The sequence below is a fragment of the Lygodium microphyllum genome, chromosome 8 (genome assembly GCF_053477565.2).
Source record: "Lygodium microphyllum isolate KBCC chromosome 8, Lygodium_microphyllum_v1.1.10, whole genome shotgun sequence".
Classification (NCBI taxonomy): Eukaryota; Viridiplantae; Streptophyta; class Polypodiopsida; order Schizaeales; family Lygodiaceae; genus Lygodium; species Lygodium microphyllum.
Genome location: NC_141142.1, coordinates 77,758,592 through 77,785,019, shown reverse-complemented (window position 1 = coordinate 77,785,019; position 26,428 = coordinate 77,758,592). Strand labels below are relative to the sequence as shown.

At 46.2% G+C, this 26,428-nt stretch overlaps 1 protein-coding gene across 5 annotated transcripts in view; it reads left to right on the top strand.

Moving 5' to 3' along the window:
• SS3 (starch synthase 3) overlaps window positions 1-26,428 on the top strand; it is a 125,958-nt gene that overhangs the window by 73,722 nt on the left and 25,808 nt on the right. For all 5 annotated transcript variants that reach the window (XM_087683161.1, XM_087683159.1, XM_087683158.1 and 2 more), the window contains 2 exons: window positions 12,037-12,168; window positions 12,271-12,382. In XM_087683161.1, coding sequence (XP_087539287.1) covers window positions 12,037-12,168; window positions 12,271-12,382 — 244 coding nt within the window. The remainder of the gene's footprint in view (window positions 1-12,036; window positions 12,169-12,270; window positions 12,383-26,428) is intronic.

Below are 26,428 nucleotides of genomic sequence, written 5' to 3'. Positions count from 1 at the left end.
GGATGTGGGGGCGCTCGCCAATCTGTGCCTCTTCTCGATTTGTGACCTAGGGGTTCCAGATTATCGACTGACGATCTATCTCCTCCTGGCAGCCTGGGAGGCTTTGGATTAGGGCCTTACAGAGGCCTTGCCATACGCGGAGCAAACTTAAACCTCATTCTTGCATCATTGCACAAATCTGGTGCAACTATAGCTTCTGAGTGTTACCAATATGTCAAATGTAGTATCCCAAACAAAAAGGAAATTGTGAACAGAACATTGGACTACTGACAATCAATTCTTGATAATCCTTTAATGTTTTGAAACAATAGATCATTCACTCCACTTGACAAAATCTAGCATTGTTGACGTGTTCACTTTCAATATGTTGCATAATCTAGTGATGTAAAAATACATCACAAAACAATAAAACATTTGCATGTAAAGAGAGGCCTTTTTGTGCTCAACAAGAAATCAATTGAAAGGATTCTAGAAGTGCACCATGAAAACTCCCGATTCGATACAATTGTATGTACGATCTTGAAAAATGGCAATTGTATTCTACAAAGAACAATAATATTCAAAACAAATGGTTTGCATGCAATGGGCTCATCCTGGTTGGGGGGGGGGGGGGGGGATGGGTGTGGGGGCTGTGGGTTCTCAGGTGGGGTAGCCTGTGGCATGGGTGGTGGATGTAGCGGGCTGCGGTCCTACCGGGTGGGGCGGGCAGGGGGGGATGCGGAGTGCTCTGTCGAGGGGGCGTCGCTCACCCTCCTGCTCCCTGTTGTTGAGGCTGCGTGTGAGGAGCTGGTTGCGCCCTCCCTGTCGTCTCCCTCTTTGTTGCCTCTGGACCCGTGTGAAGCCGTCAGCATCCACTTGCGGGCCAGTCGGCGGAGCCGCCTTGGCTCCGAAGCGCGTACAGTTTGTTGCCTGATGCCCGAAGTCATGGCAGCGCAGGCATTGCCCTGGTTGCCCGGTCATAGTGAGTTGCTGCCTAAAGGAGTGACCTCCTGCCTCAACCTCCAAGAACTTGGGTATACTCTTTGTGTCTTTCACGGCCACTCGTACCTTGGGGACTCCTGTAGCTGTCACTACATCTGCGAACTAGGCAGGAAGAACTGTGCGGAAGAGCTGTCCAAAGTCCTCCACTAATTGGCTATACTCTACCGCTAGTCTGGGGAAAAGTAAAGTGACTGGGTGTCCAAGAAATTTGTTGTGGAGCTCAAACGATTCCATTGTGAAACCGATGTACCAAGGAACCATGTGAATGATCCTCTTCGTGGAGGCATAGGGCGAGCTCTCCACTAACTCACGAGCTGTGTCCGTAGAGGTGAGACGAACCATGAAGATCCCTTGGCCCATGAGGACTTCCTCCACGATTTGCGTTGTGCCAATGCACAGCGTAGAGTGAAGCCAATCCCGAAGTTGGGCCTTGGATGGAGAGTGTCTTATTACCTGACCAAAAATCTCCGTTTCTTTAAGCTCCAGTTCTGTGGCACGGACGGCCAAGAGCTGTTCCTCAGAGAGGACAATGCGCAAGGTGTTTGACTGGGGGGCACTCGGTAGAATGCACCGGCGTTTGACCAGGGGTTTCCATTGCGCGACCCTATTGAGGACCTACCAATCCCGTTATTATGCTGTCGAAAAAGGGGGGGGGTGTTGCTACAAGTGGAGGGAGCAATGGCATTGGCGGGGGGGGGGGGGGGGGGGCAATTACACTCTTCGGGCCATGCAGTAAGTCCTGGTTAGCTGGGCGGGAGGATGGTGGGGGCAGCGCGCCTGCTGCAAAGCAGCGCAGGGCGGAGGGAGAGGGACGGCTGGGTGGTGGGAGGAGTAGGGGGCGAATGCTGAGGGAGGCGGGGCGGGGGGGGGGGGGGAACTCTGGGTGAGCGTGATGGAGGGGGGATAAAGGAGGCGCTGGCGGAAGAGGGGGGAGCTATCGAGAGCTGGCGGGATGGGGGTGGGCGTAGCGTGCCTACAGCAAAGCATCGCAGGGCGGAGGGAGAAAGATGGCTGGGTGGCGGGAGGAGGGGCGAATGCTGAGGAAGGCGGGGGGGAGCTCTAGGTGAGTGCGATGGAGGCGCTGGGTGGGTGCGATGGCAGCGGAGGCGTGATGTGGGGGCAGCGTTCGTAACGTGATGGGCAGGAGCTAGTTTGCTGCAAGGGCAGCCATGTTAGATGTTTGCTAAGCTGAGTCTGTGTGCTTTCTTGTATGTGCATTCTAAGAGATATTGATCAAATTGTATTGGACCAATGGTTGAATGAAGATATCAAGAGATAGTTTGTGTGGCAGGGATGGATCTGCATAAACACTTTTATACTTGGCTTGTTGAAGAGACCATCACGAGCTATTCGACGTTTCAGGCAATCAATGCTAGGGAAGTTTCAACTGCAGAAGATTAAGCTAGAACAGTCCTTGTAGTTCTGATCAGATGATCTGTTCCAGATTGCAGTGTCATTGCCATGTAGGAAAGGACCAAACTCATGGCCCGTGCCACTTCAGGGATTATGGCAGAATCCTGAAAAAGTGCAGATGGAGCACATGTTTTTTTTTTTTTGCAAATAAAGTGTGGCTAATTATATTACTTCAGAAAAAAACCTGAATACAAAGAAGTGCTCATGCTCAACAGACCAAGCTGGAGCTGGTGAAAGTCATAGATACATCATATATACAAGCCTCTCAAGGCGGTCTGGGGGGGATAGGGGCAAGAAGGCATGGAGGGGGGGTGTATTGCCATCTGGGGTTGCCTGCCTGCATCACGAAGAACAGGTCCTAGCCGCCCCAAGTGTGCATGAAATGACCTCGGAGCTCCTGACGAGCCTTGGACTTGCCCTGCACCTGATCCCTTCGGCCTCGAAGGGAGTGGATGATGGAGGTCCAGAGTTCCGCTAGGGTCGCATGTACTGAAAGTCTCTCTCCGCGGTAGAGCCTCTAAACCCATGACTGCGCACGACCTTGCCTCGATCATGAATATCGTGTTCTGCATCCCGGCCTCATACAGAAGGTGATGGCCCTGGCTGACCGCTTGCCAGCAAAATGCACCCCAAGAGATACATCCAAGGCTGGGTGCTATGCGGCACAAGATGCGGCATACTCCTCTCCACACGAGCTGTTCCGCCTCACACGACCAAAGGCAGTGCTTTGGGGTTTCCATCGACTGTTGTGTGCAACACTTACAAACTCCCTCCTTTTGCATCTGGGCAAAGCCAGCTTCCCACCGCCAAGCCTCCATGTGCCACCAACCCTAAAAAGTACGATATCCTCCTCGGTCTCCAGCTGTCCTATAGGCAGCGCCAGAAGGTCCGTCAGAACGGCTTCGTGATGCTGTGCTCCGCCCAGTGCCTGCTACGTGATGGCGCCCAATCCATGTCCTCCTGCATTAGTACGTGTCTGCCAATCCTGGCGGTGTACTCCAGGAACCTTCGTGGCTTCGTGGCGACCGCAGTGGCCGGCCAAAGCCACTCTCTCGGATCCCACTCCAGCTCCTCAAGTGGGCTTCCTTCCCAGATCCAGAGGTGCCACTCCCTGAGCTCCTGCCAAAAGACCAAAGGGTCCAGCCGCCATGTCTTCCCCTGAGCTCCTGCCAAAAGACCAAAGGGTCCAGCCGCCATGTCTTCCATGAAAGGACAACTATCCCCTCATCCTGTTGCCCTTTGTCAAGAGCCAGACGCCCCCCCTAGTGCAATGTGAAAAAGGTCCCAGGTGGAGCGCCACCCACTCTTCCTGCCACCTGTAGGGGGATGCCTGTTGGTAAAAACCTAGCGGCCCATACCTCCCCGAGCTCTATCGGCTCTCGGATTGGGGGAGCAAGCCACTCCTGAGGTATCGCTGCGTCTATCTCCCTTCTCCTCAGCTCCACTCCTCGTTGGCAGCCTGATGCTTGCTTCAGTACCTCCTTGTCCACCATCCTATACACCTCCTGCCATGTCCTGATGGTACGAGCCGGGCTAGCCTCCCAACTAGCCCACTGGATATGGGGGCGCTCGCCAATTTGTGCCCCTTCCCGGTCCTTGACCTGGGGGTTCCAAATCACCGGCTGATGGTCTATCTCCTCCTGGCAGCCGGGGGGGGCTCTGGATAAGGGCCTTACGGAGGCCCTGCCACACACAGAGCAAGCTACGTAGGAAGGGTGATACCTGGAACCCTAGGTATCGGACGGTCTATCCTCTGCTCACCCATCTAAATCCCAGGTGGACGCTCCACTCCGTGCTAGAGTCTGGGTCTGTGAGGAAACCAACCGACTTTCGCTAGTTGATTTTCGCTCCCACTGCAGAACAGAACACCTCAAGAGCCAACCTCACTCTCTCTAGCATCAACTCGTCGTCCTCTATGTAGAGCGCTGTATCATCTGCATACTTTGAGTCTAACAACTCGGTCTCCTCTCTTATTGGAAGTCGGAGGCCACGTAAACCGCTCACACGTGACCTGAGGAAGTGAGACATCGCCTCTGCAAAGAGAAGGAACAGGTACGGGGCCAGGGGGCAGCCCTGTTGGACCGATCTCTCCAGCCGAAACTCCTCCCCTCGCCTCCCTCCTATGAGAACCCTACTGGTGGCCGATCTGTAAAGTGTGGAGACCCTGGAAATCCAAGCCTGGGGGAAACCCAACCTCACCATGCTGCCCTCTAGGAAATCCCAGTCCACCATGTCATAGGCTTTTTCAAAATCCAAGAGTAGTACCGCCAGTCTCTACCCACTGTACTGGGCACACTCTGTCGCCTCAAAGAAGGTGAATACATTGTCCAGGATGCTCCTATCCTGGACAAAGCATGTCTGTGTGTCATGGATGATGTTTGGAAGCAAGGGGCGTAGTCGTCTACCAATCATCTTTCCCAGTGCCTCATAGGCCACTGACAATAAGGTGATCGGTCTCCATTGGGAAAGCTCCGACCGGTCTCCCCCTTTGGGGAGAAGACTGATAAGGCTTGCGATAGACTCCCTGGCATTTGTCCTGAAGTGAAAATCTCCTGAAAGGCCAACAGTAGGGGGTCCTTCATCACTTCCCAGAAGGTAGTGAAGAAAGCCTTAGAGATGCCATTCTCTCCTAGGCATTTCTACCCGTCTTGTGTATGGAAAGCCTCCTCTAGTTCCTTCTCTGTGAAGGGGGCTAGGAGGGAGCGTCCCATCTCCTCTGTGATGAGGGATGGGATGTTATCCCAGACCTGCTATCTACATCGCTGTCCTCTAGCTGAGGCTGTCTCCTGCTGGAAGAGGCGACTATAATAGTCGGTGGCAATCTCCATTACCTCGTCTGGGCTAGAACGGGTCCTCCCATACTGATCTCCGAGGCTGCGTATCTGCTCTCCTAAGGTGCGAGGCTTGTGCACCTGAAAAAACTCCTTGCACATCGTGTCCCCCTTCTGTGCCCAGAAAGCTGCTGAGGTGCGGAAAGAGAACTCAGAGCGCTTGTCCTTTAGGCCAGCAATGGCTGCTCTCGCACGCACCTCCTGTGGGTGGAGAGTGGGATCCCCTGGTGCCACCTGTAATAATCTCTGTGTGGCTGCAAGGTCCCGCCAGAGTGCTCTCTCCTCCTCCCAGCTCTGTTGCCTGGCTTGTATGGCTGCCTCTTTGTAGATTCTGCTCGACTCAGCTAGGGCCTCTGCAACCTTCTCTGCGATCTGGCCCCTCCTGTTCCACTCTCTAGTCCAAATCTTCTCTACCTATCTCGTCACCTCCTCCCTTCTTGTAGATCGAGTCAGGGATCCGACAAGATCGTGTATCTAGGGCAGATGCTGGGGGATCTAGTATCAGGAGAACCGGGCAATGATCGAACAACGTGGTGTCTGCCAACTGCCCAATCTGGCCTCCGCGAGAGCCTCTCCACTCTCCCACATAAAACTTGTCCAACCGCTCCAGCAGGACTCCACCTAGCCACCTGTATCCCTAAGAGAAGTCCAGCGACCTCTCCCTCCTGTGGAAGGCAGGGTCTCTCTAGGCATCGCGTGCTCCTACTGCCGGTAGAAACATCTCCCATGCCTCCTGCTCCTCCCCGACCATGCCCGGGTAGTTTCTCCCTCTGCCCTGCTGGTCCTCCAAAGCCTCCAGGTTGTTAAATCTCCTCCAACAATTCAGGAGTCCACCTTTGGGAGTCCTTCCGCGATCTCCACCCAGAACCTGCTATGTGCCCTAACCTCCGTAGAGGCATAGATATTAAGGACTCCAAGGCACGAGTCCCCAATATCCAATTTGATCCATAGCACCCTCCCTGCCACTATCGTCCCGTGGTCTCGAACACAAGCGGTAAGACTCGGACCAATAGAGGTGCACACGCCTCCACTCCTACCGTGGGCACCTATGGCGTGCTCTCAGTAAGTGTGCGAGCTGCCTGGGAGTACCTTCCCTACCCGCTGGGCTTGGGTGAGGATGAGCTTGTGCTCTTGTAGAAGTAAGATGTCGATCCGTATGGCAAGGGCAGGCTGCAGCTCCTGTCTAACAATCAATTTCTTGGAACCACGTGCCCCACTGTAGTGGAGGCTATTCACATTCCAGGATGCAAGGTGCAAGCTCATAGGGAAACCTATGACTGCCCGAACAGGCATCTGTTCGGTGTGGAGGCTGCTGATGATGAGGAGGAGCTATGAGGCATGCAGGTGCGCTTTGCCGCCGGTCTGGTTGGCGAGCTCCATTCCCCCATGGTGGCCCTTGGCCGGACCATAGGGGTGATAGAAGTTCTAGGTGGTACTATCAATGCATCTATCAGCCATGCGGAGAGTCGAGACTGTGCACTGGTAGAAACGGGCCACTTGTGCCAGGGGTCACTCGATCACATCCCTCCTAGTCCTCCACTATGGAGGGGCTCGAAAGATAATGCTCAGGTGAGGGACCTCGGCACCAGCCCACCAGATAATGTCCATCATGCAACCAGGCCACTGCTGTGCAAACAATGCTAGTCCTTCTTCTCCCATCCACTCGGAGGTGTGGTCCGCCACCTGACTTTTCAACTCTTCTTCTATCTGTGTCGTCGTCCACTCCCCTAAGTGAGAGTACTAAAGAAAAAAAGCATAGTTTGGTCCATCCAATGGTGCTAGAAGATGGACCTTGCCCCTCCTTCACTTACAAACCACGAAGATCCCCACCTCTAGAGGTAGTGGGAACTCTCTGCGCTCCGCAACTCTCAAGTAGAACCATGGGCCACTCCGGAAGAACTCCTGTGGCAACAGGTGTGCTTGTCTCAGGAACGTGTGACGGGCGGCAGGGGTGGATGAGCTGGTGGTTATATGGGAGGGGGAGGACTGGTGGTGTGAAGAGGATGTAGGCTTGTGTGGCTCATCACCTCTTGTGGGAGGAGGGGGGTGGGTCTGGGGGGGATCGCCTGAACGAGGTGCGGATCAGGGGGGATGCTCGGTATGGGAGGTGGTGGGGGGACGATGATCGAGGGATGGTGGGATGGACGGAAGTACATTGCGGGTGTTGGGGGGGGGGGGATGGTGGTCTTGGAAGTCGGGGGTGTGGGCCAAGGTCAGTTGGGGGGGGGGGCATGGGATGTGGAGGGGGGTGGGTGTGGGGGTTGTGGGGACTTAGGAGAGGTAGTCTGTGGTGCGGGTGGTGGATGTGGGGGGCTGTGGTCTTGCAGGGGGGGGGCTGTGGAGTGCTCTGCCGAGGGGGCGTCACACGCTCTCCTACTCCTTGCTGCCAAGGCAAGTTCTAAGACGCTGGCCCCGCCCCCCCCCCCCCCCCCCCCCCCCCCCCCCCGCCCCCAAAATCTCCCTCTCTGTTGATGCCCAAAGTCGTGGCAGTGCAGGCACTACCCTGGCTGCCCCGTCACAATGACCTGCTGCCTAAAGGAGTGCCCGCCCGCCTCGATCTCTAGGAACTGTGGAATATTCTTGACCTCTTTCACTGCCACTCGTACCTTTGGGACTCTTGCCGTTGTCACTGCATCCACGAAGGACGTGGAAAGGATAGTGCCGAAGAGCCGACCAAAGTCTTCCACCAACTGGCGATACTCTATCGCCAGGCCGGGGAAAAGAAGGGTGACCGGGTGCCGGAGAAACCTGTTGTGGAGTGCAAACACCTCCACAGTAAAGCGGCTGTACCAAGGGACCATGTATATGACCCCCTTCGTGGACGCATATGGTGAACTGGCGAGTAACTCGCGAGCTGTGTCCGCCGAATTGAGCCAGACCATGAAGATCCCTTGGCCCATTAGGACCGCCTCTACGATCTGCGCTGTGCCGATGTTCAGCGTGGAGTGAAGCCAGTCCCAAAGTTGGGCCGTGGCTGGGGAATGTCCTACTACCTGACCATAAATCACTGTTTCCTTCAGCTGCAGCTCCTTAGCTCGGACGGCTAAGAGCTGCTCCTCAGAGAGGACAACGCGCAAGGTGTTTGACTGGGGGGCATTCGCTGAGTGCGTTGGCGTCTGACCAGAGGTTTCCATTGCGCGTCCCTTCTTCGAGGACTACCAAGCATCTTGCGGTGCTACCTGAGGGGGGGAAGTTGCTGCAGATCGAGGGAGCAACTTGGAGGGTGGGGGATCAATGGCGAGGGGGGAGACCGCTTCTGTTTTGACACACTGCAGACGGAGGCAGCACGCCAAGGGGGAGGGGGGGCAGCGGGCTATTAGGGCGCCGGGGGGGGGGGGGGGGGGGGAAACAGCGAACTGTTGAGGCGGGGGGGAGCGGCCAGGTGGACAGACCGGGGGGGGGGGGGGGGGTTTGACAAAGATAGTCCACACTCAGGTGGGGGCACCCTGCAGTAGGCAATGGGTGGGTTGGCAGCGGCCAGGAACAGGTGGGGCAGGCACTGCAGGGTAGGAGCAGGCGACGGGCGGGCTGGCGGCAGCTAGGCACAGGTGGGTGGGCGAGAGGGAGCAGGCGATGGCGACGGGCAGGAGCAGGCCGGTGGGTAGGATCAGGTGGGGCAGAGAGGAGGGGACAGGCGGCAGGCTGACGGGAGGGGGCAGGCGGGCTGGCGCGAGGGATCAGGCGGGGGGGGGGGGCGGGGGGTAGCAAACGTGGTGTGATGGGCAGGGGCTGTTGGAAATCTCAAATAAAAGGTCCTACTCAGATGGAGCACATCTGAGATCAGATTATGGGGATATCCACATAGATTTGTCATAATCTCTTTTAGGAGGAGGCACCTTTGTCCAGAATCGAGTGAAATGGAGTTTTTGAAAGCTCATGCCAAGAATTTATCACCCACAATTAAGACAGATTTTTCTTGAGCCGCTTGGAGTTGGAGACCTTCAAGAGCTTTTGAGAAGAGGCAAGAGAAAAATGCCTTTTTGAGAGTGGGTCCCTTAATGGCTTATTAGGAGGATATAAAGAAGCCCTTCAACAAGATTTCTGTCTTCTGGTGGGACAAAAGCTAAGCGCCTCTTATTGTATCACCTTTCTGCCCATGGCCTACCAAGCCCCGTCCAGTCTAGAGTGGCACAGTGCACCGGCATTACCAAATATCCTTAGGAGCTATGTCCTAGATTCAGCTTTGACATCATCTTTACCTTTTGCACTCACGGCAAGCAGAGAATGGTAATGCCCTTCTAGTTAAAGGAAATCAAATACAGGGTTGATGGGGACTTCATGGACCAGCTTCCTTGAGGAACAATGCTAGTGATTTCAGATGTCTAGAAGAGAAGCCATACCATGTTATTTGCAGTAGCATGGTTCCCTTTTCAGTAGTGGATGTCAGTTAGACAGGTGTGCAGGCTAGCTTACTCCATCATGTAGGCCTTATAGATAATGGCTTACCCTTTGGAGAGACAACAGCTCTGGGTTAACTCTTTATAGTCCCAAAGGGGAACGTTTTCTCCTTTCACTATCTTACTTTTGAGAGAACCCCCAACTGTGCTATGTGCACTGCACCTTTGCAGGGATTATGAGAGCTTTTTAGATGCTGTGTACATACATTGTTGGCAGTACAATCCTCTATGCAGAGGATAGCTTGGTGATGTTCAAGAGTGTGTTTTGTCATAGCAGGTCTTCACTCAGTGGCAGGGACAAATCAACTAGCAGGAATCAGTTAAGCTTTTGATAGACCCAGAAGCTAACACGGAATGGGATTATCCAGAGGCTCAATTGGACAGATGAGGTAGCTTGACTTCCATTTTTTTATTGAGATCTCCCCAGCGTAGTAAGCATAGTGGATCCTATCAGACAGAAACAAGCTTCTGGAGCTCTGACCATTTACTATCTAGGGTAGAAGAGTTCCCTGGGATCAGGATTCTTCAGGTGATAGCAGACAGGACAGATCGATGCCTGTTGTGCTCAAATCTGGAGCAACATCTGGATAGATTGGAGAGGCTTGCCACAAAATACTCATTTATAGAGATTTTTTGGGCATATGTCCTTATATGCATAATAGATCCATTTATTCCTCGAAAGCTTTTAATTGCTTTTTGGAGATGTTTTAAGGAGTCTAAATCAGGCATTAATGCATGTAAATTTGAGATCAATACATTCCTTAAATTTAATGGTTCAACAGTGAAAGCATGTGAATGATAGCATGGAGGAGTAGAAGGGATGATGCATTTAGATGATGTCTTTAGGTGATAGATCATACTCATTCTTGTAGTACTTTGTAGTTGATTGTGATTAATTTCTTGGATCGTTAGATGATGCATTTACATTATGGACATGATAATTCAATGTTCACTGTTCACAACTTGTTCACTATAAACTCATGAGTCTTGACTTGGGCCTCTAACTTGTTTTTTTGAGTTGATATGACATCACGGTAGTCTTTTATATTGAGTAGTGATATTGAAAGGTCTTGAAACTCATGTATTGTGGTCTTACTGTCTTTGGTAGTCTGGGCTCATCAAATCTCTTATAATGTCACACTTTAGGAATTTCAAGTGTTTTTTGTGCAAAAATTAAAGTTAAAAATGATATTAGTCCTTAATACATGTATAATACAAAAATATTTGTTAAATTTCACATAAATTTTGGTCCACATTTTGACATTTTGGCCTCAGGCCAAAATTCTGATTTGTGACTCTGAAACATATTACTGTTTCGTCGTTTTTTTTGAACTCGTAGCAACTATATGTTCGAAGAGCTTTGCACCAATCTCTCTTCGATGTATAACCACTAGAAGATTGGATAGGGCTTTTTGATGAGTGCTTTTGATACTTATTGGCTAGACTATTTTTTAGTGCTCATCCATTTGTATATCCAACATCGATATAAAATTGTCTATTTTACCAGAAAAAAGAAAAAGAGGGTGTGTGCACAGATGCATGCGTGCAATGGATCCATCAGCCCTCCTCACTTGTCTCATTTCCTGCCTTGAGTGTCTAATATCTTGTCATAGCAAACATTTCATGATAACTCTTATTTCCTACCTGAGTTCAAAAGTAAACTCTCATATTTTCAAACATATAGATAGATAAGAGAAGATTTGTGGCAGAACATTATGATATTATCTATAGGCTCTTCACCTGGCTAGCTGGCTCCATGGCATGATAAATGATGATCATCTAGGGAGATCTCAACTGCATGAGCAAGAGCCTGAGAGGCCTTTCTATGTACTTGGCAGTCTAGCTCCTCCTTTCATTTAGGGGCTCCTTACATGATCTAGCACTACGGCCTGCTAGAGTGGCTATTTTTATTAGCCTTGTACTTGACATCTGCTTTGAGCAGATAGCCCAAGATAGGTTGTCCCATGATTCCTTTGCCCTCTTTTCAGTGTATGTTGTGGGATCTTGTACTTTGTAAGTTTATCTCAGTTATAATTTCCACTATGATGACTTTAAATAGAAATTTCACTTCTTGGGCCAGGTTTGCTTGCTTCATAACTTTACTGCTGTTCTGGTTAACAATAGTTAGGTATTGGTGATCTTAATGGCTTGTGTTGTCTTATCTGAGATATCAACAAATTGTTGCAGTCCTCTTTCTGCGTGTCTTAGATTCAATTGCTTGATTGTGCAAGTTGTGTTGTGGATGTTTTGCGCAGCTTGATGTTCTTACAAGTTGTTTTATAATTGTAGAAAGCTGTCATACACTGGCAGGAGCAAGTTTGATGTCCTGTGTAGTGTCTTAGGCCACATTTTTATTTTCTTGAAGCCCTACACATCTCTTGCATGCATAATTCTAAAATTTGAAGCCATTCCAGGTTGTTTTACTCGGTTCTGCTCCTGATCCTCGGATACAAAATGATTTCAACAATTTAGCAAATCAGTTACATAATTCACGAGGAGAATCAGCACGGTTGTGCCTGCACTATGATGAGCCTCTTTCTCATTTGGTAAGCTTTTACACTTTCCAATTCTTTCAGGCTGTATAGCTTGTTTCTTGTCATAGAAAATGTTTGACAAATCTGATCTTCAACATTTCTATTTGATTGAAGATATATGCAGCAGCAGACTTTATCCTTATACCATCCATGTTTGAACCATGTGGATTAACACAATTGATAGCAATGCGCTATGGAGCTATCCCTGTAGTGCGAAGGACAGGAGGTAAAATTTCTTACCTTCTTAAGCATTAATAAGTTCAGTGTATAAATGCTACCTTCCTATGTGCAAGCTGCTCCAATGGCATTTGACCTTGTGTTCATTCTCACTTTTGAGCCAAGTGTATTCATGGCTTGTTTGTATATTTTAATCACATTTCTGATCCTTTCTGCCCAATAGGTTCTCCACTATTATTTGGCAGCTGTAGCATGCCCTCAATCTTGGTATGTCTGGAACTCCATCAGCACCTCTTGGAATATTTGGAGGGGAGGATGTCGCTAATCTGAAGTTGGTCTGGGCGACCAACAAGTATAAAGTGCATGATTAGTTAATCATTCTCTCATTTACAAGGAATCAAGCATATATAGAGTCATTTTTCTCATGTATTATCTATTTATTGGTTTGAGTGAGACACAATGGATGACTATATTACTCACAAGGAAAACATGAGTTATCTAGGGCTTGACAGCAGTGTAGTAGTGAAAAAATGATTCAGGGAAGCCCATCTTTCCTCATTATTGGACAGCATCTGAGCAGGATCCCCACTCCAGATTACTTGCAGGAACAGTAGACCTGGGGACACTGTTATAGATGGGAGCTGATTGCTAGTATTATAGCTTGGTACATTTGGACAATGAGGTGCAGACATGCTATAGACCTCCAGGATGTATCCACAATAGAGACCCTTTCAAGGATTTGATAGAGATTATCCACACTCTTTGCATGACATGGGGCAGGATGCAGGGAGGTTCCGAAAGGCTGATGAGGAGAGAGGCCTTCTTGCGGATTTGGGACTCATACACTTTTTTCCATGTGGCCCCTTAGACACACACTTTTGGCATTATAACCCACCAGATTAGTTGTTCACACAACTGTTCTATTTGCAATGTACTTAGAGACTCTTTTGAGAGTTCCTTGTACTTAGTATATTACCTCAGCTGAATTCTCTCTGAGGTGTTTTTAATAGAATTCACTTTTCTTGAAAAAAATAAAAAGGGGTTACCAACCAAAAAGCCTCTCAAGGCAGTCTAGTTGTAGTGGGTGCACCCTGCAAGAGGCTAATGAGGAGCGATCTGGTGTGTTGAAGTAGGCAGGAGAACTCCATTTGTAGTGCTCCATTGTCTCTTCCTCTGTCTAGTATCTTTGATATCATCACGTCTTGCTTTGGTTCTTCAGAGTTTCTCTTTATCTTGATCTGCAGCTGTTGCAAGGTCAGTTCCTGTTGGCTACATTGCATCCCAAAGGACCTGTGCAGTGCTCCATTGTCTCTTCCTCTGTCTAGTATCTTTGATATCATCACGTCTTGCTTTGGTTCTTCAGAGTTTCTCTTTATCTTGATCTGCAGCTGTTGCAAGGTCAGTTCCTGTTGGCTACATTGCATCCCAAAGGACCTGTGCACATCCATGTATCCTAGTCTAAGAATGATGCCATTTTGAGGAAACTAGATACGAGTGATGGCCCAAGTGCAAGCCACATTCTCTCAATGTCTATCCAAGTGATGTCCAACCTTGATGAATGGGTGGCAACTGGCATGATCCCTAAACCATGCACAACCAATGTCTCCTCTTTTAAGTAGGTGATGTAGTGCAGGGTATGTATGACTGCTTGGAAGAGTCCATGTTACCTTCTATGGCTTAGAAAGGAATTACTAACCCAGGATCAGAAGATTGAACAAGCAATCCAAAATTTATTGGATATGCATAGATTTCTCATAGAGGAGGTATTCCAAGGATATGTTCAATCCACTGTGGATAAAAGATAAGCAGGATGAGCAAGCAATACAACTGTTCATTAGAGGAACTATGGATAGAGTAGTTTTGAATCACCTGGAAATGCAAGCCCTACCAGTGATTATGGATAATTGCTTGAGATACAAAACATTGGAGTGAGTTGTGTGATGCACAAGACCTTAAGAAGCCTTTGTTATGTAATGATGGGTCTTGAATGCAGCATAATTAGTGATTGGACTTGAACATGTGGAACCATGTTTTTAGTGATCAGTATTGAACCATGAGATAATTAAGACGCTGAAGCAGAGATTTTCACCCTGCAGGTTGCATTCATGCACACACATGCATATGAGACACTTTGGATCTTTTTCTTGCTATATTTGAGATGTGGATATAACCTTTTCTTGCACATCCAAGATTAGGGTTTCTAATGATGACTAGGCAAGAGCATTAATCATGGATGACAGTGCAACCTAGATATATGAGTAGGCTCATTTAACTATTGTGGTTGAATGTCCACTCAAGCATGAAATTGTATTTTGCAAAGCACATTTTTCAATGATTCCAAAACTTGGAGTTGATGGTCTACAAAAGCACCTTAGTCCTTGTATAGCTAGTATGTAATCATTTTTTCCTTGGACATCATGTAAGCAATTTTTTCTATAAAAATTGTTGTGCATGAAAAGTGTTGTGAAAAGCTAAAAACTCTTGAAAAACTCAAAGGCGAGCTGGACAAAAGAATGTAGTTTAGTTAAGGTCTATTTTAAGTGGCAAGGAAGCTGCCAAGATCCATCCCAAAGCAACCTCCATCATATTTGCTGATTTCTGCTTCTCTAGTCTTCCTCTACCCAAAGCAAAGTAGCTTGGGCTCTTTTGATCAGGGAAAGTTCATTTGCTACCATCATTATCATTAGAGGACTCTTCTAAAATGTTATTTTTTCCTAGGAAAAGTTGTAGCATCTTTGTTTTCACAAGGCCAGGCCTAATCCAATCGGCAAACCTTATTTTCAGTAGATAAAACTGCTGATGGTGCTGTGTGCAGCAAGTGAGGTTGTCTGAGTCTTTCTTTTTAAGGCAAGGCTGATGAAATTTTGGTCTAACTGTTTTGGCTGATTATTTGTAGTAGATTGTAATCTTGGAATAATTGATGGTTGAATTTGCATCCTCCATGATTTAATATTTTATTTTAAAATCTTCTAGGGATCTGGAATTTTTCAGTGCCTATAGAGGAAGATATTGATGTCTTAAGCATGTCCTGCTCCATACCAGGTGATTGTCAGTATTGTCAGGGTACTTTAGTCTCGTGTTCATGGTGTTGCAAGACAGAACGGTATGCTTTGATAGCATGTCGAGAGACTGTAGGGTTTGCGGGGAAAAACACATTGTGTATGGCAAGCACTAAGACAAAGAAACTCAAAAACTTCGAAGAAAAAGATGAATGAAGAATGAGAAACACCGAGTCATGAGTCATGATAATACAATGGAGTTGAGCTTGGAAATGACTGCAATGTCCTGGCTGATCAAGTGGCAGCACTTGGAAGGGACTTGCACTGTGAAGGGAGCGAAACGTGGTCCTTTGTGTAGAAGGTTTGATGACAAGTGCTACACTATGGAGGGAGCGAAACAGAGTCCTTTAGGTAGTGAATGTCGGAGTAGACATTGGAAGAGGGAGCGAAGCGTAGTCCTTAGGAGCTGTGGGAGATGAAGGATATGCTGAAATCCCTCCAAAATGATGGTTGCTATCAAGTGTGACTGCTGGGCAGCCAATGGAGAAGTAATGCAAGAATATCTGATGAAGATCTCTCCATGTAAGTGGCTGCAAACAGGCGACTGCTGGGCAGCCCTTCAAAACTGAAGGAAACACAAAAACGAAGGTATCTAGTGTAGGGATGATAAAAAGGGTTTAATCTCCTGTAGAGGGCCTGAATCTGCTGCAAATGTAGCATCGTAAAGTGGCTGATGGCTGGGAACTGTCACTGGGTGCTGGGGTGGCAGTAGGAGCTGGAAATACACAATAATGATGAAGATGATTGCTATACCAGTCTAGGAAGGAGTGAAACCAGCAAAAGCAGCAGTGAAGATGACGAACAACAAGCTTCTAGGCTGTGTGGATTCAAAATGTGGCAATCTGGAGTGTTTGGAGCTAATGGTGATGTGAAAAAGACCTCCAAAAAAAAACTGCCTGCTGGTATGGTGTCATGAACAGCTGGACGGTACCATGAACTGAGGTATCTGCTAGGGTAGGAATGAAATCACATGCTGGTATGGGGTCATGAACAGCTGGACAGTACCATGAACTGAGGTATCTGCAAGGGTAGGGGTGTGGATAGTAGTGGTAAGAAGGCTAAGACTGAAGGTGTGATGGGGAAATGATGAAGAATAAATGAGAGAGTAAGTGTGGAGTGAAGATGGATGAATGCATATGCCCTATTTATAGGCACACAAGTCACTTCATTGTCTAGGGTGGCACCTAGACGCTACTAAATGATACAATGTGGACTATCTTTAGAGAACTGCCAAATCCTACTTAAAGATAGAAGGAATAATAGGAACATTGGGACTTGGAGGAATGGACTGTGACTGTGCCACTTGGTCCTGCAACTGCTTAATCTGGGAAGCTTGTGATTCCACTGTATTATGAGAAGTCTGTAAAGCTGACAGTTTTGCATCTAAAAGAGTCTGAAACTCTTGATCTTCTTTGGACATTCTCTATTTCTTTTTGGCTTGTAAATGTAAACCAAAATAGGAACTAATGGAATACACTGAATTTAGTGATTTTGGTATCTTGACACATGGGCCCTATTTTTCTAGGCTTTAATGGCCCATTTTCAGCCTGAGAGCACATACCACAATCTTTCTTTATCATCTTCACTATGTTCATTTCCTTTCCATGTCACTTGCTTGTTTCTCTCCATAAGAGAAAAATCTTTAAATAATCTTCTTAGAGAAAGGTCCTTGAGGTAAATTAATGCTTATATAGGACTACAATGATAAATTGAAGAATAAGGCATCTAATACAACAATTGAGTAAACAGCCTGTTCAGCAAGCTATAATACCACACCATATGCAGTCCTAAATGGATTAACATGCCTGAATCCATAGTACAAAGAAATGCATCTCTCCTACTCACACACTCAATGTTACATTGCAGTCTCTTCCATCTACCACAAAGTGGGAATAATCTCGGCTCTTTGTCCAAATCCTAGAGTGAGTATCTATATTGATTTCAGCATGCTGACTGCTACTGCTAGTTTTTCTTGCGTTTTTAGTCTCACTCTTGCAGCGTGCGTTTGCTGTTTTCTCTCTTCTATAGCCAACGTTTTTAGTCTTTCTCTCTCCTCACTTGCATTCTTTAGTCTTTCTTTCTCTTGCACTGCTGTCTGCATTAGATTCAATCTTCCTTGGTTGCGTGTACTGGTGTTCGACATCTAGAGGTTGCCTTGCTACGATTCATGATCCATTCGGAGTTCGACACACTCTCTAACTCATTACCCCTGCCTTGATCCTTGAGATATATGAGTTCGAGATACAATATTCATTCACTAGATAGTGTGTTTGCTGCATGAGCATTGTATATTCAATAGCCATATCATTCATTCATTCTCTGTGTTCATTGTCTTTGAGTTATCCTAACCCTAACTGTGTTCTTCTACAAGTCTGTGCTTTGTCGTACTGTGTTATTTGTGTTTCTGTGTTAGGGTATTTTTTTCATATGGTATTAGATCTGAGTTCTTTGAGAGAGACCTAGGCCTTGATCTAAAAGCTCTACACAAGATGCAATAACAACAGAAGGGCAAATGACTTCGAACACTATTTCCACACCACTTCTCACATCCGAGCTAAATCCATTGAGGAACGAGTTGGATTGGGCCTCACAACTTGCTTCACAAGCTCCCGACACATGGCGAGACAAACATTGGACTACCATGGAGTTCCATGACCTTACGAGATTACTGTAGTTTGACAGGATCTCATTTTGATGCATAGAGTCTAGCAACAGATAGAAGGTAAGTCTGAACTTCACCCTTTAGATTCGGTGCACCGATCTACTGTCCATGCAAGAAGGGTGGAATCACTACTTAGGACCGGCCATCTGCAAGCGGAAATTGGCATAGAGTACACTCCATTGCCTTTATACTTATTCTCTCGGGTGTCAGGCATGTCTACCATTTCAATTCTGTTAATGAGATGATTCCCCTTCTATTGTATGGATGATTTTCACGATAAAGGACATATGCAAAAAAATTCTGGTTTAATGAGGAAGACATATTTTTTAATGAACTCAAGACTAGGTAAGCAGTTGAAACAAGAAACTGTGAGTACTTCTTCCTCTTCTTTCCCTTCAAACAATTTTGTTTTTAAAGGTCAAAATGAAGTAGGCACATCTTCATCATGATTATTTCAATTTAATGTATTTAATGGACAAAAGAGACCCACATTATTTTCCACATCTACATCTATCAATAAATCCATTTAATCTTCCTCCCATCCCACCCTCTTATTCCATTGCCACATCCTTTCAGCCTCCATTAAGTGCATTGCATGTTGCCTCTCATGTAGGATCATGTGTTTTCATTCACCACACCGAGGGGTTCTTCAAACTTAGGCACAATCGTTAGGACCTCATCTCTTCCTCAGCTAGATGGCGTTCCACCTTTTCCTCACACACTTTCGGGATCATTGCAGTTTAGGTTTTTTTCCCAGTCTCTCTCATGTGTGGATCAGTTAGTGCCACAGTTTGCCTCTATGGCATTACCTAGTGGACCCTATGGTCATTATGCTGTGTTCTAGCTGACATTTGGATAGGTTACGTGTCTCAGTGCCTCCACCTCCACCTCCACCTCCACCTCCACCTCCACCGACACCTTATGGAAACATTTGTGTTCCAGTGTCTCCGCATCAATTGACACTCGTTGGATACTCACCACATTTCTGCCTATCCATCTCTTTCTCCTCTTCCTTATCAAACACCTCCACCACTACTGCCACCAACATCTTATTCCCCACATCCATCTTACCCCACATTCTCGACACCTCATGGTTCTACCTCATCTTCCGCCAAGGATGCATTCAGTGACAAGACTCGTTTTAATGGATCAAACTTTACAACTTGATCGAACTTGATAAGACATGTCCTTGACTCACAAAACCTATGGGATCTTGTGTAGGGATTGGAACCCTTACCCGATCCCACACTTGTTCCATACGAGGTCATTCACTCATGGAAGGCTAGGAATCCCTCCGCTATTGTCGAGCTGATGCAGGGCTTATTGCTTGAGTTTCATTCTCAGCTTCAACATTTTGATGTAGTGACAAAGCGATAGACACACTTGATTGATTGTTATGCGGCTCGGGATAGGACCCGTCGAATAAATCTTGACCATAACTTCAGAACTTCAAAATTTCGGGCCGGGATGACTTGAAAGTTAAGTTCGCTCAGTATCGGCGTCTCCTTGCTGAATTCTCCACTACAGGGACTTCTAAGTTGTTTGACGATCAGGTCACATTGTTTCTTAACAAGCTGCCACGTAAATACTTCAATTTTGTGTAGCAAGTGGTTTTTCCGCTCAATTTATCTACATTCTATGAATTTGAATATCAGCTATTGCATTATTCACATTCTTTGATCAGTTTATATGAATAATTTCTCACAAGGGCTCTTGTTGCTCATTCTCAAAAGGGGTAGCAAGGGAAGGGTCAAATCAAACTTAAAATCAAAATCAAAATCAAAATAAAAAACAAGTAGGGAAATCACAAGGAAACTCCCAGTCTCAACTCAAACTTGGGTGGTAGAGTGTATCTATGAAGAATAGGTATTGTAAACATTGTCAAAAGGCTGGCCATTTTGACGATGAGTGTCGATCAAAGGCAAGAGGCATAGTACCAAAACCCAAGTCACGGACCCCCGTCTCTCGACCGGGGCAACCCCCCCTCAGGAAAGGCAGAGTGATGGCAAGGGGATGTGGAAATGTCAGATCTACAGTGCCATCGGTCAGCCATCTCAATTGATAATGCCCTCAATTCTAGAGGGCTTCTCTAATTGGTCTGCAGAGGCCCACATCATCTTCATAGAGACATTTGATGCGAGTCTCGTCCACATCTGTGAGTTGCCTCCGGATAAGGTTACTGCAGAGACCCGCTTGTCACAATCGAGCACATCAACATGTGTTTGCATTGTGGACAGTGGAGCTACACATCACATGACTTCTATAGAGGATATCTTCCGTGCCGAAGCCCTTGTAATCGGTGGATCTACGTAGGAAACAACTCCTCGGTCAAGATCCACCAAGCTTGAGGTTGTGTCAGTTTTTTCACTGACAAGGGTTCAAATCTGGCTTCTTTGGACAATGTATACCATGTCTCTCAGCTAGGGGTGAACTTGTTATCTGTTCAATAGCTTTGCGCTTGGGGCGAGTAGTTTTCTTTACAATGACCACAGTCGAGGTCCTTGACTCTGAGACTAGTTTAGTCATTGCTCACGGTGAGGCTATGACTCTCTTTATGAGTTGTCTTGCCGTGAGATGGTTAAGGGCCTTCCTCACCTGAAGCTAGCTCGAGATGTTTGTAGAGCATGTCAGCTCGAGAAGTAGCACTGCACCCCATTTCCTCAGCAATCTACACATAGAGTTGAGGTGCCTCTTAGATTGATTCATGTCGATCTTTGTGGGTCCATATCCTGTGCTGTCTTGAACGGCGCATTGTACTTCTTTTTGATAGCGTGGGTGTACTTCCTCAAGCATAAATTAGATGCTTTCACATATTTCTCTGCTTGGGTGGTGCTGGTTCATAACCAGACAGGTCGTTGTGTTGGTTGCATGAGGAATGATAACGTTGGTGAGTTCATTTTCTATGAGTTTTCTAAGTTTCTACAACAACATGGCACCGCTTTCCAAATCAGCTCTACCAACTTCCCCTCTCAAAATGGAGTTGTAGAGCGATGGAATAGGACAGTCATGGAAATGGCACACTCTATGTTGTTTGTAGCAGAGCTCCCTAAGCGCCTTTGGGTTGAGGCTGCTAACACTATGTTGTGCAAGCTAAACTGGTGCTTGACTGTGGCTCTTTCTCAGAAGACCCGATATGAGGGAATCTTTGACTCTCGGCCTATTATATTCCACTTCAGAGTCTTCGGGTGTCGTGTATACACACACACATACATACGCACGGGCATGCGTGCAGGCGCGCCTAATGATAAAATAGGTAAGCTTACTGTCCTGAGCTGATCTCCTTATCTTTGTCGCATATTTCTCTGAAGCGAAAGCCTACCATTTGTTTGATCTTCGGACGAACAAGGTGATCGTTAGGAGGGACGTCATCTTTGACGAGAGAGATTTCGTGTAGTCCTTTGCACCGGATTCCGATCCGATTCCTCCTTTCACATCATTGGAGATTGTGCCTAGTGAGCCTGGTCTTCTAACCGCTTCTGATCTACCTACGGATTCTTTAGCTCCCAGATTTCCTCCGTGAGACCCGTTACCTCGCTCGTACGAGCAAACCATGCGAGATTCGGAGATCTTACCACCGGATTCCACTTTGGAGGGACCTAGAAGATGTGTCCGGCTTGAACCTCAGGCATCATTCATGTCGCTATTTATAGCTGATTACATAGCGTATTTTGAGCTGGATACATGATAGGTGGCTCTTCAACACGCTTAATGGCGAGATGCCATCATGAAGGAGCTACAGAGTATTGACCGAAATGAGACTTGGACATTGGTGGATTATCCGAGTCACAAGAAAGTCATCAGGACGAACTGGATTTTTAGAACCAAGCTAAAGGCTGATGGGACTTTAGACAAGTACAAGGCTCACCTTGTCGTGCAAGGGTTTTGACAAAAGCATTGTATTGATTATAAAGAGACCTTCATATCTACTGCGCGATTGAGATATTTTTAGTTATTACTGGCGCTAGCCGCTCACCACGGTTGGCCGATACATTAGATGGATGTGAAAAGTGCCTTCTTGAATGGTTATCTGGAGGAGAAAGTCTATGTGGAGTAGCCACCGAGATTTCTTTCTGCGAATCTGAGGGATAAGGTATTCTGCTTGCAGAAAGCTCTTTATGGGCTGAAGCAAGCACCGCGGTCTTGGTTCCATAGGATGGACGAGTTCTTACAGATTCATGGATACCATTCTACCCCTTATGACCCAAACTTACATGTTCGATCCACTGCAGAGAGAGTCAGCTACATCCTGCTACACGTTGATGACTTACTCATCACAAGCTTATATTCTGCTGCCATAGCTGAAATCAAGGCAAAGCTCAGTGCTACATTTGAGATGACAGACCTCGGTTTGTTGTCTTATTTCTTGAGGATGGAGGTAGTTCGATCTAGGAGTTGTATTTTTGTGTCACAGCAAAAGTACGCACTTCAGCTCGTGAAACAGTTCACTATGGATTAGACACAGCCAGACACGGCCAATGGCCATGCCTCTCGATCCTACTGTCCACTTGTCAAAGGATACCCTAGGACAGCCCTTCGATGCGCATACCTATAGGTTTGTTGTAGGAAAACTTCTTTGGTTAATTCATACTAGGCCAGACTTAGCTTACTCAGTCAACATTCTCAGTCAGTATTTGATGGCACCTAGGATGCCACATTGGATTGCATGTCTTTGTGTGTTGCATTATTTACGTTGTATTTAATCTTATGGCCTTACTTATGGTTTTGGTTTATGTTTGTAGGGGTATACTGATTCTAATTGGGCAAGAGATCCGGACATCCAGTGTTTCCATGGCGGCTATCTACGACTCCCATTTCTTGGTCTAGCTGTAAGTAAGTGATAGTGGCGGTTTCCTTGGCGGTCCAGGTTGAGTATAGGGCTCTCTTCGATGGCATCACTAAGGCCATCTACTTGAGGAGCTTACTGGCGGCACTTCACTTCTCTTGTGACTCTCCCACTGTTGTCTATTGTAGCAACCAAAGTGCCATTGCCCTTGTGGGCAATCTGATCATCACACCACAGACGTGGCATATGGGAGTCCACTTCCACTTTTTCCAAAGAGCAAGTTGAGCTAGGCACTATGTGCCTAGAGTTTGTGTCTTTATCTGACAATTTTGTAGACATTTTGACCAAAGTAGTTAACCGGCCAGTTTTTGATCGGCTTGGGTATACCCTCCCCTACTTCTTTAGATTAACGGGGAGAGGGTGCTTCCCTCTTGATTTCCCTTCCAATTTTGAGAGGGAGCGGCTACTTCCCTTGATAGTGAGAGTGATGATGCTTACAGTTTTTAGACATTCATTCATTCATTCATTTATTCTTTTGTATTGTACTTATGGATATTTGTAACTTCATCCGCACTATTAAGATGACATGATTATAAAAGGATATTTGGGCAAGTGAACAATTCCCCTGTGAGGGCAGTGTCCAAGTGGCACTGTTGCATTTAATTTTGCGTGAGCATGATATCTTGCATCTCCCTTTGCATCACCCCATGCATTGGTATTTTGTTAATGTAAACATGCATCTATACACATTTATCCCTTTTTGATCTATTGGAGTGGTAAACTCTGGATCCACCATATTCATGGCATTACACATGACAATCTCCAAGGCAGTTCTCTCTAGCTTGCTTACTTCATATCTTTGCTATATTTGTGTCACCCACACCTTAGTCATTTTTCTTTTTCATTGATACCCAGTAATGGTAGGGATAGTATGCTTGTTTTATGAAGGTCTTGGGTTTGACCATTCCTTATCACTCTCCCGTTTAAGGCATGGATACTCAATAGGACGAAAATTGATTTGAAGCCCTTACTTAATGTTAAATCTATCAAAACTACAAAGCCCTTAAAAGAAAAACAAAAAAAAAGTCCATAGCTGATTCCGTCCACCTTTGCATGACTTGGTAGGCCACTAGGTAGTTCCCCTTTTCCGATGCCTTGGCCTCTATGGGGTGATCACTTGGGCTCCCTTGGTAAGATAAACATCGCCTCTGTAGTCTTAGTAGGCCAGTGGATAGTTGACGTGCACCCTTTGTCCGATGCTTTGGTTGCTTTGGGGTGGGATGCCATGGGGTAAAAGATAAATAAAAAAGAAAAAAGCTTGGTTGATCTACTTCTCGTGGTACCTTTGTTAGGCCTGAGAGGGAATGTTGAGCTAAAAATGCATTAGCTTCACTTAAATAGTCCCAAAACATGCTTAATTAAGGAAGAAACCTTATTTATTTAAAAAGAAATGTGTTCTTAGAGAGTGTCTGTATCCTATAAGTACAGATCTACTTGGGAGGACCCAAACTTTCTATAAATAGGTATGTTGCCCTCCATTCAACCTTAATCTCGTTTTTGCAGATTTCAAGTATTTCAGCTTGTTGCCCACACCTTGGAAGTGGAGGACATTGTGGTCCAAGTTGGCCATTGTTGTCTACAACAGTCTAGCACCTGTTTCTAGCCCACTACACATTCTTTGGAGCTGATTTCATTATGCTTTTAGGATTAGTTGTACATTAGCAATACATTGAATTATCCATGAGCTTTGAATAAGGGTTACTACTCACTATATTTAACCTTGATACTCGCTATTATGCATTACTTGATGCAGGAACTCAGAGGAGGGAGATTGAGATACACATGATTTGCAAGAGAAAGTTGTAGTTTATGAGATAGTTCATGAGGTAGAGGCAATGCCTATTGGGGATGTTGGATATGAAGCTCCACAGGTGGTGAATGTTTTGGATGTCTTGTTAGGTGCCTTGATAGGAAATTTAGAGATGCTTCAATATTTTCAGTGATGCTCAGAGTGTAGTGGATGTTAGTGATGCTTACATTGTGGATATGCATAAAAATGGTTAGCAGAAGCAGCTTCCTATACCATGGATTTTGAAAGAGCAAGCATGTTGCTATGTCTATGTTGCTAGATGTATTTCAAGTATGTATTTGAAGATTCAAAAGCCTTGAAGCTACCCTCAAGCCTATGACCTAGGTTGAGGTCCTTAGTGTGGTGCTAGAACTGTGCGGATGTCAATTATTTTGATCTATGATCTAGGTGGACAAATGCAAATGTCAATGATGAGCGAAGAGTTGATGATATGGGTGTTTGACCAAGGTGGATGCATTATTGACACATCCAGAGTGTGTAGATTAGGAGGACGTGGATTCCGAATCATCTAGTTTTTCTTACGTGTTTAGTCTTTTTCTCTTCTGCAAATTGTGTTTGTTGTTTTCTCTCTCTTGTAGCCAACGTTTTGTCTTTCTCTCTCCTCACTTGCGTTTTGTCTTTCTCTCTTCTCACCTGCGTTTTTTAGTCTTTCTCTATCCTACATTCCTGTCTGCATTATTAGATTCAGCCTTCCTTGGCTACGTTAATTGGTGTTCGATATTCGAAGGTTGACTTGTTGTGATTTGTGATCCGTTCGAAGTACGACATACTCTCTAGCTCATTACCCCTGGATTGATCCTTGGGATACAGGAATTTGAGGTACATTATTTATTCACTACATAGTGTGTTTGCTCCATGAGCATTGTATATTCAATAGTCATATCACTTCATTCATTCTCTATGTTTATTGTCTCTGAGTTACCCTAACCCTAACTCAGTTCTTCTATCAGTCTGTGCTTTGTCATATGGTGTTATTTGTGTTTTTGTGTTAGGATATGTCTTCACACCATACATGTGATATTGAAGGAGTAGGTACCATGCACTTGGCTCTTGAAAATGGCTAGGAATTGACTCGTCATGATGTGAGGTATGAACCTGGCATTAAGAAGAGCTTGCTTTTTGTAGGACAGTTAGACATCAGGGGTTACTTCACTATCTTTGGTGGTGGAATGTGGAAGATATAGAAAGAATCCATGCTAGTCACTAGAGGCGATAAAAAGGGAACTCTATATTATCTTCACTGCAAGGCACTCCCTGGAGCTACGACACAAGCGTCTTGGACAGATGAGCCAAAAGGGCTTACAAGCACTTTCCTCACTTGGAAGAGTTGATTTGAAAAAATCAAAGCTTGACTTTTGTGATGACTTTGTTTTGGGAAAACATGCAAAGAGTTCATACTCTCATGGAGCCTCTAGGAAGGCATGTATCTTGGATTTAGTCCATTCTGATGTATATATCATGCCAATAAAAACTCATAGTGGTTTCTGTTATTTTGCGTCTTTTATTGATGGCTATTCTAGAAAGCTATGGGTTTACTTGCTTAAGCAGAAAAGTGAGGCATTGGATGCTTTTAAAAGTTTTTATGCATTTTCTTTTTCAAGTAAAATGTGGCTAATTATATTACTCAAAAGGGTGATTACAACGGAGTGCTCATGCTCAACAGACTAGTTGGAGCTAATGCAAAGTCACGAATACATCATGTATATAAGCCTCTCAAGGCG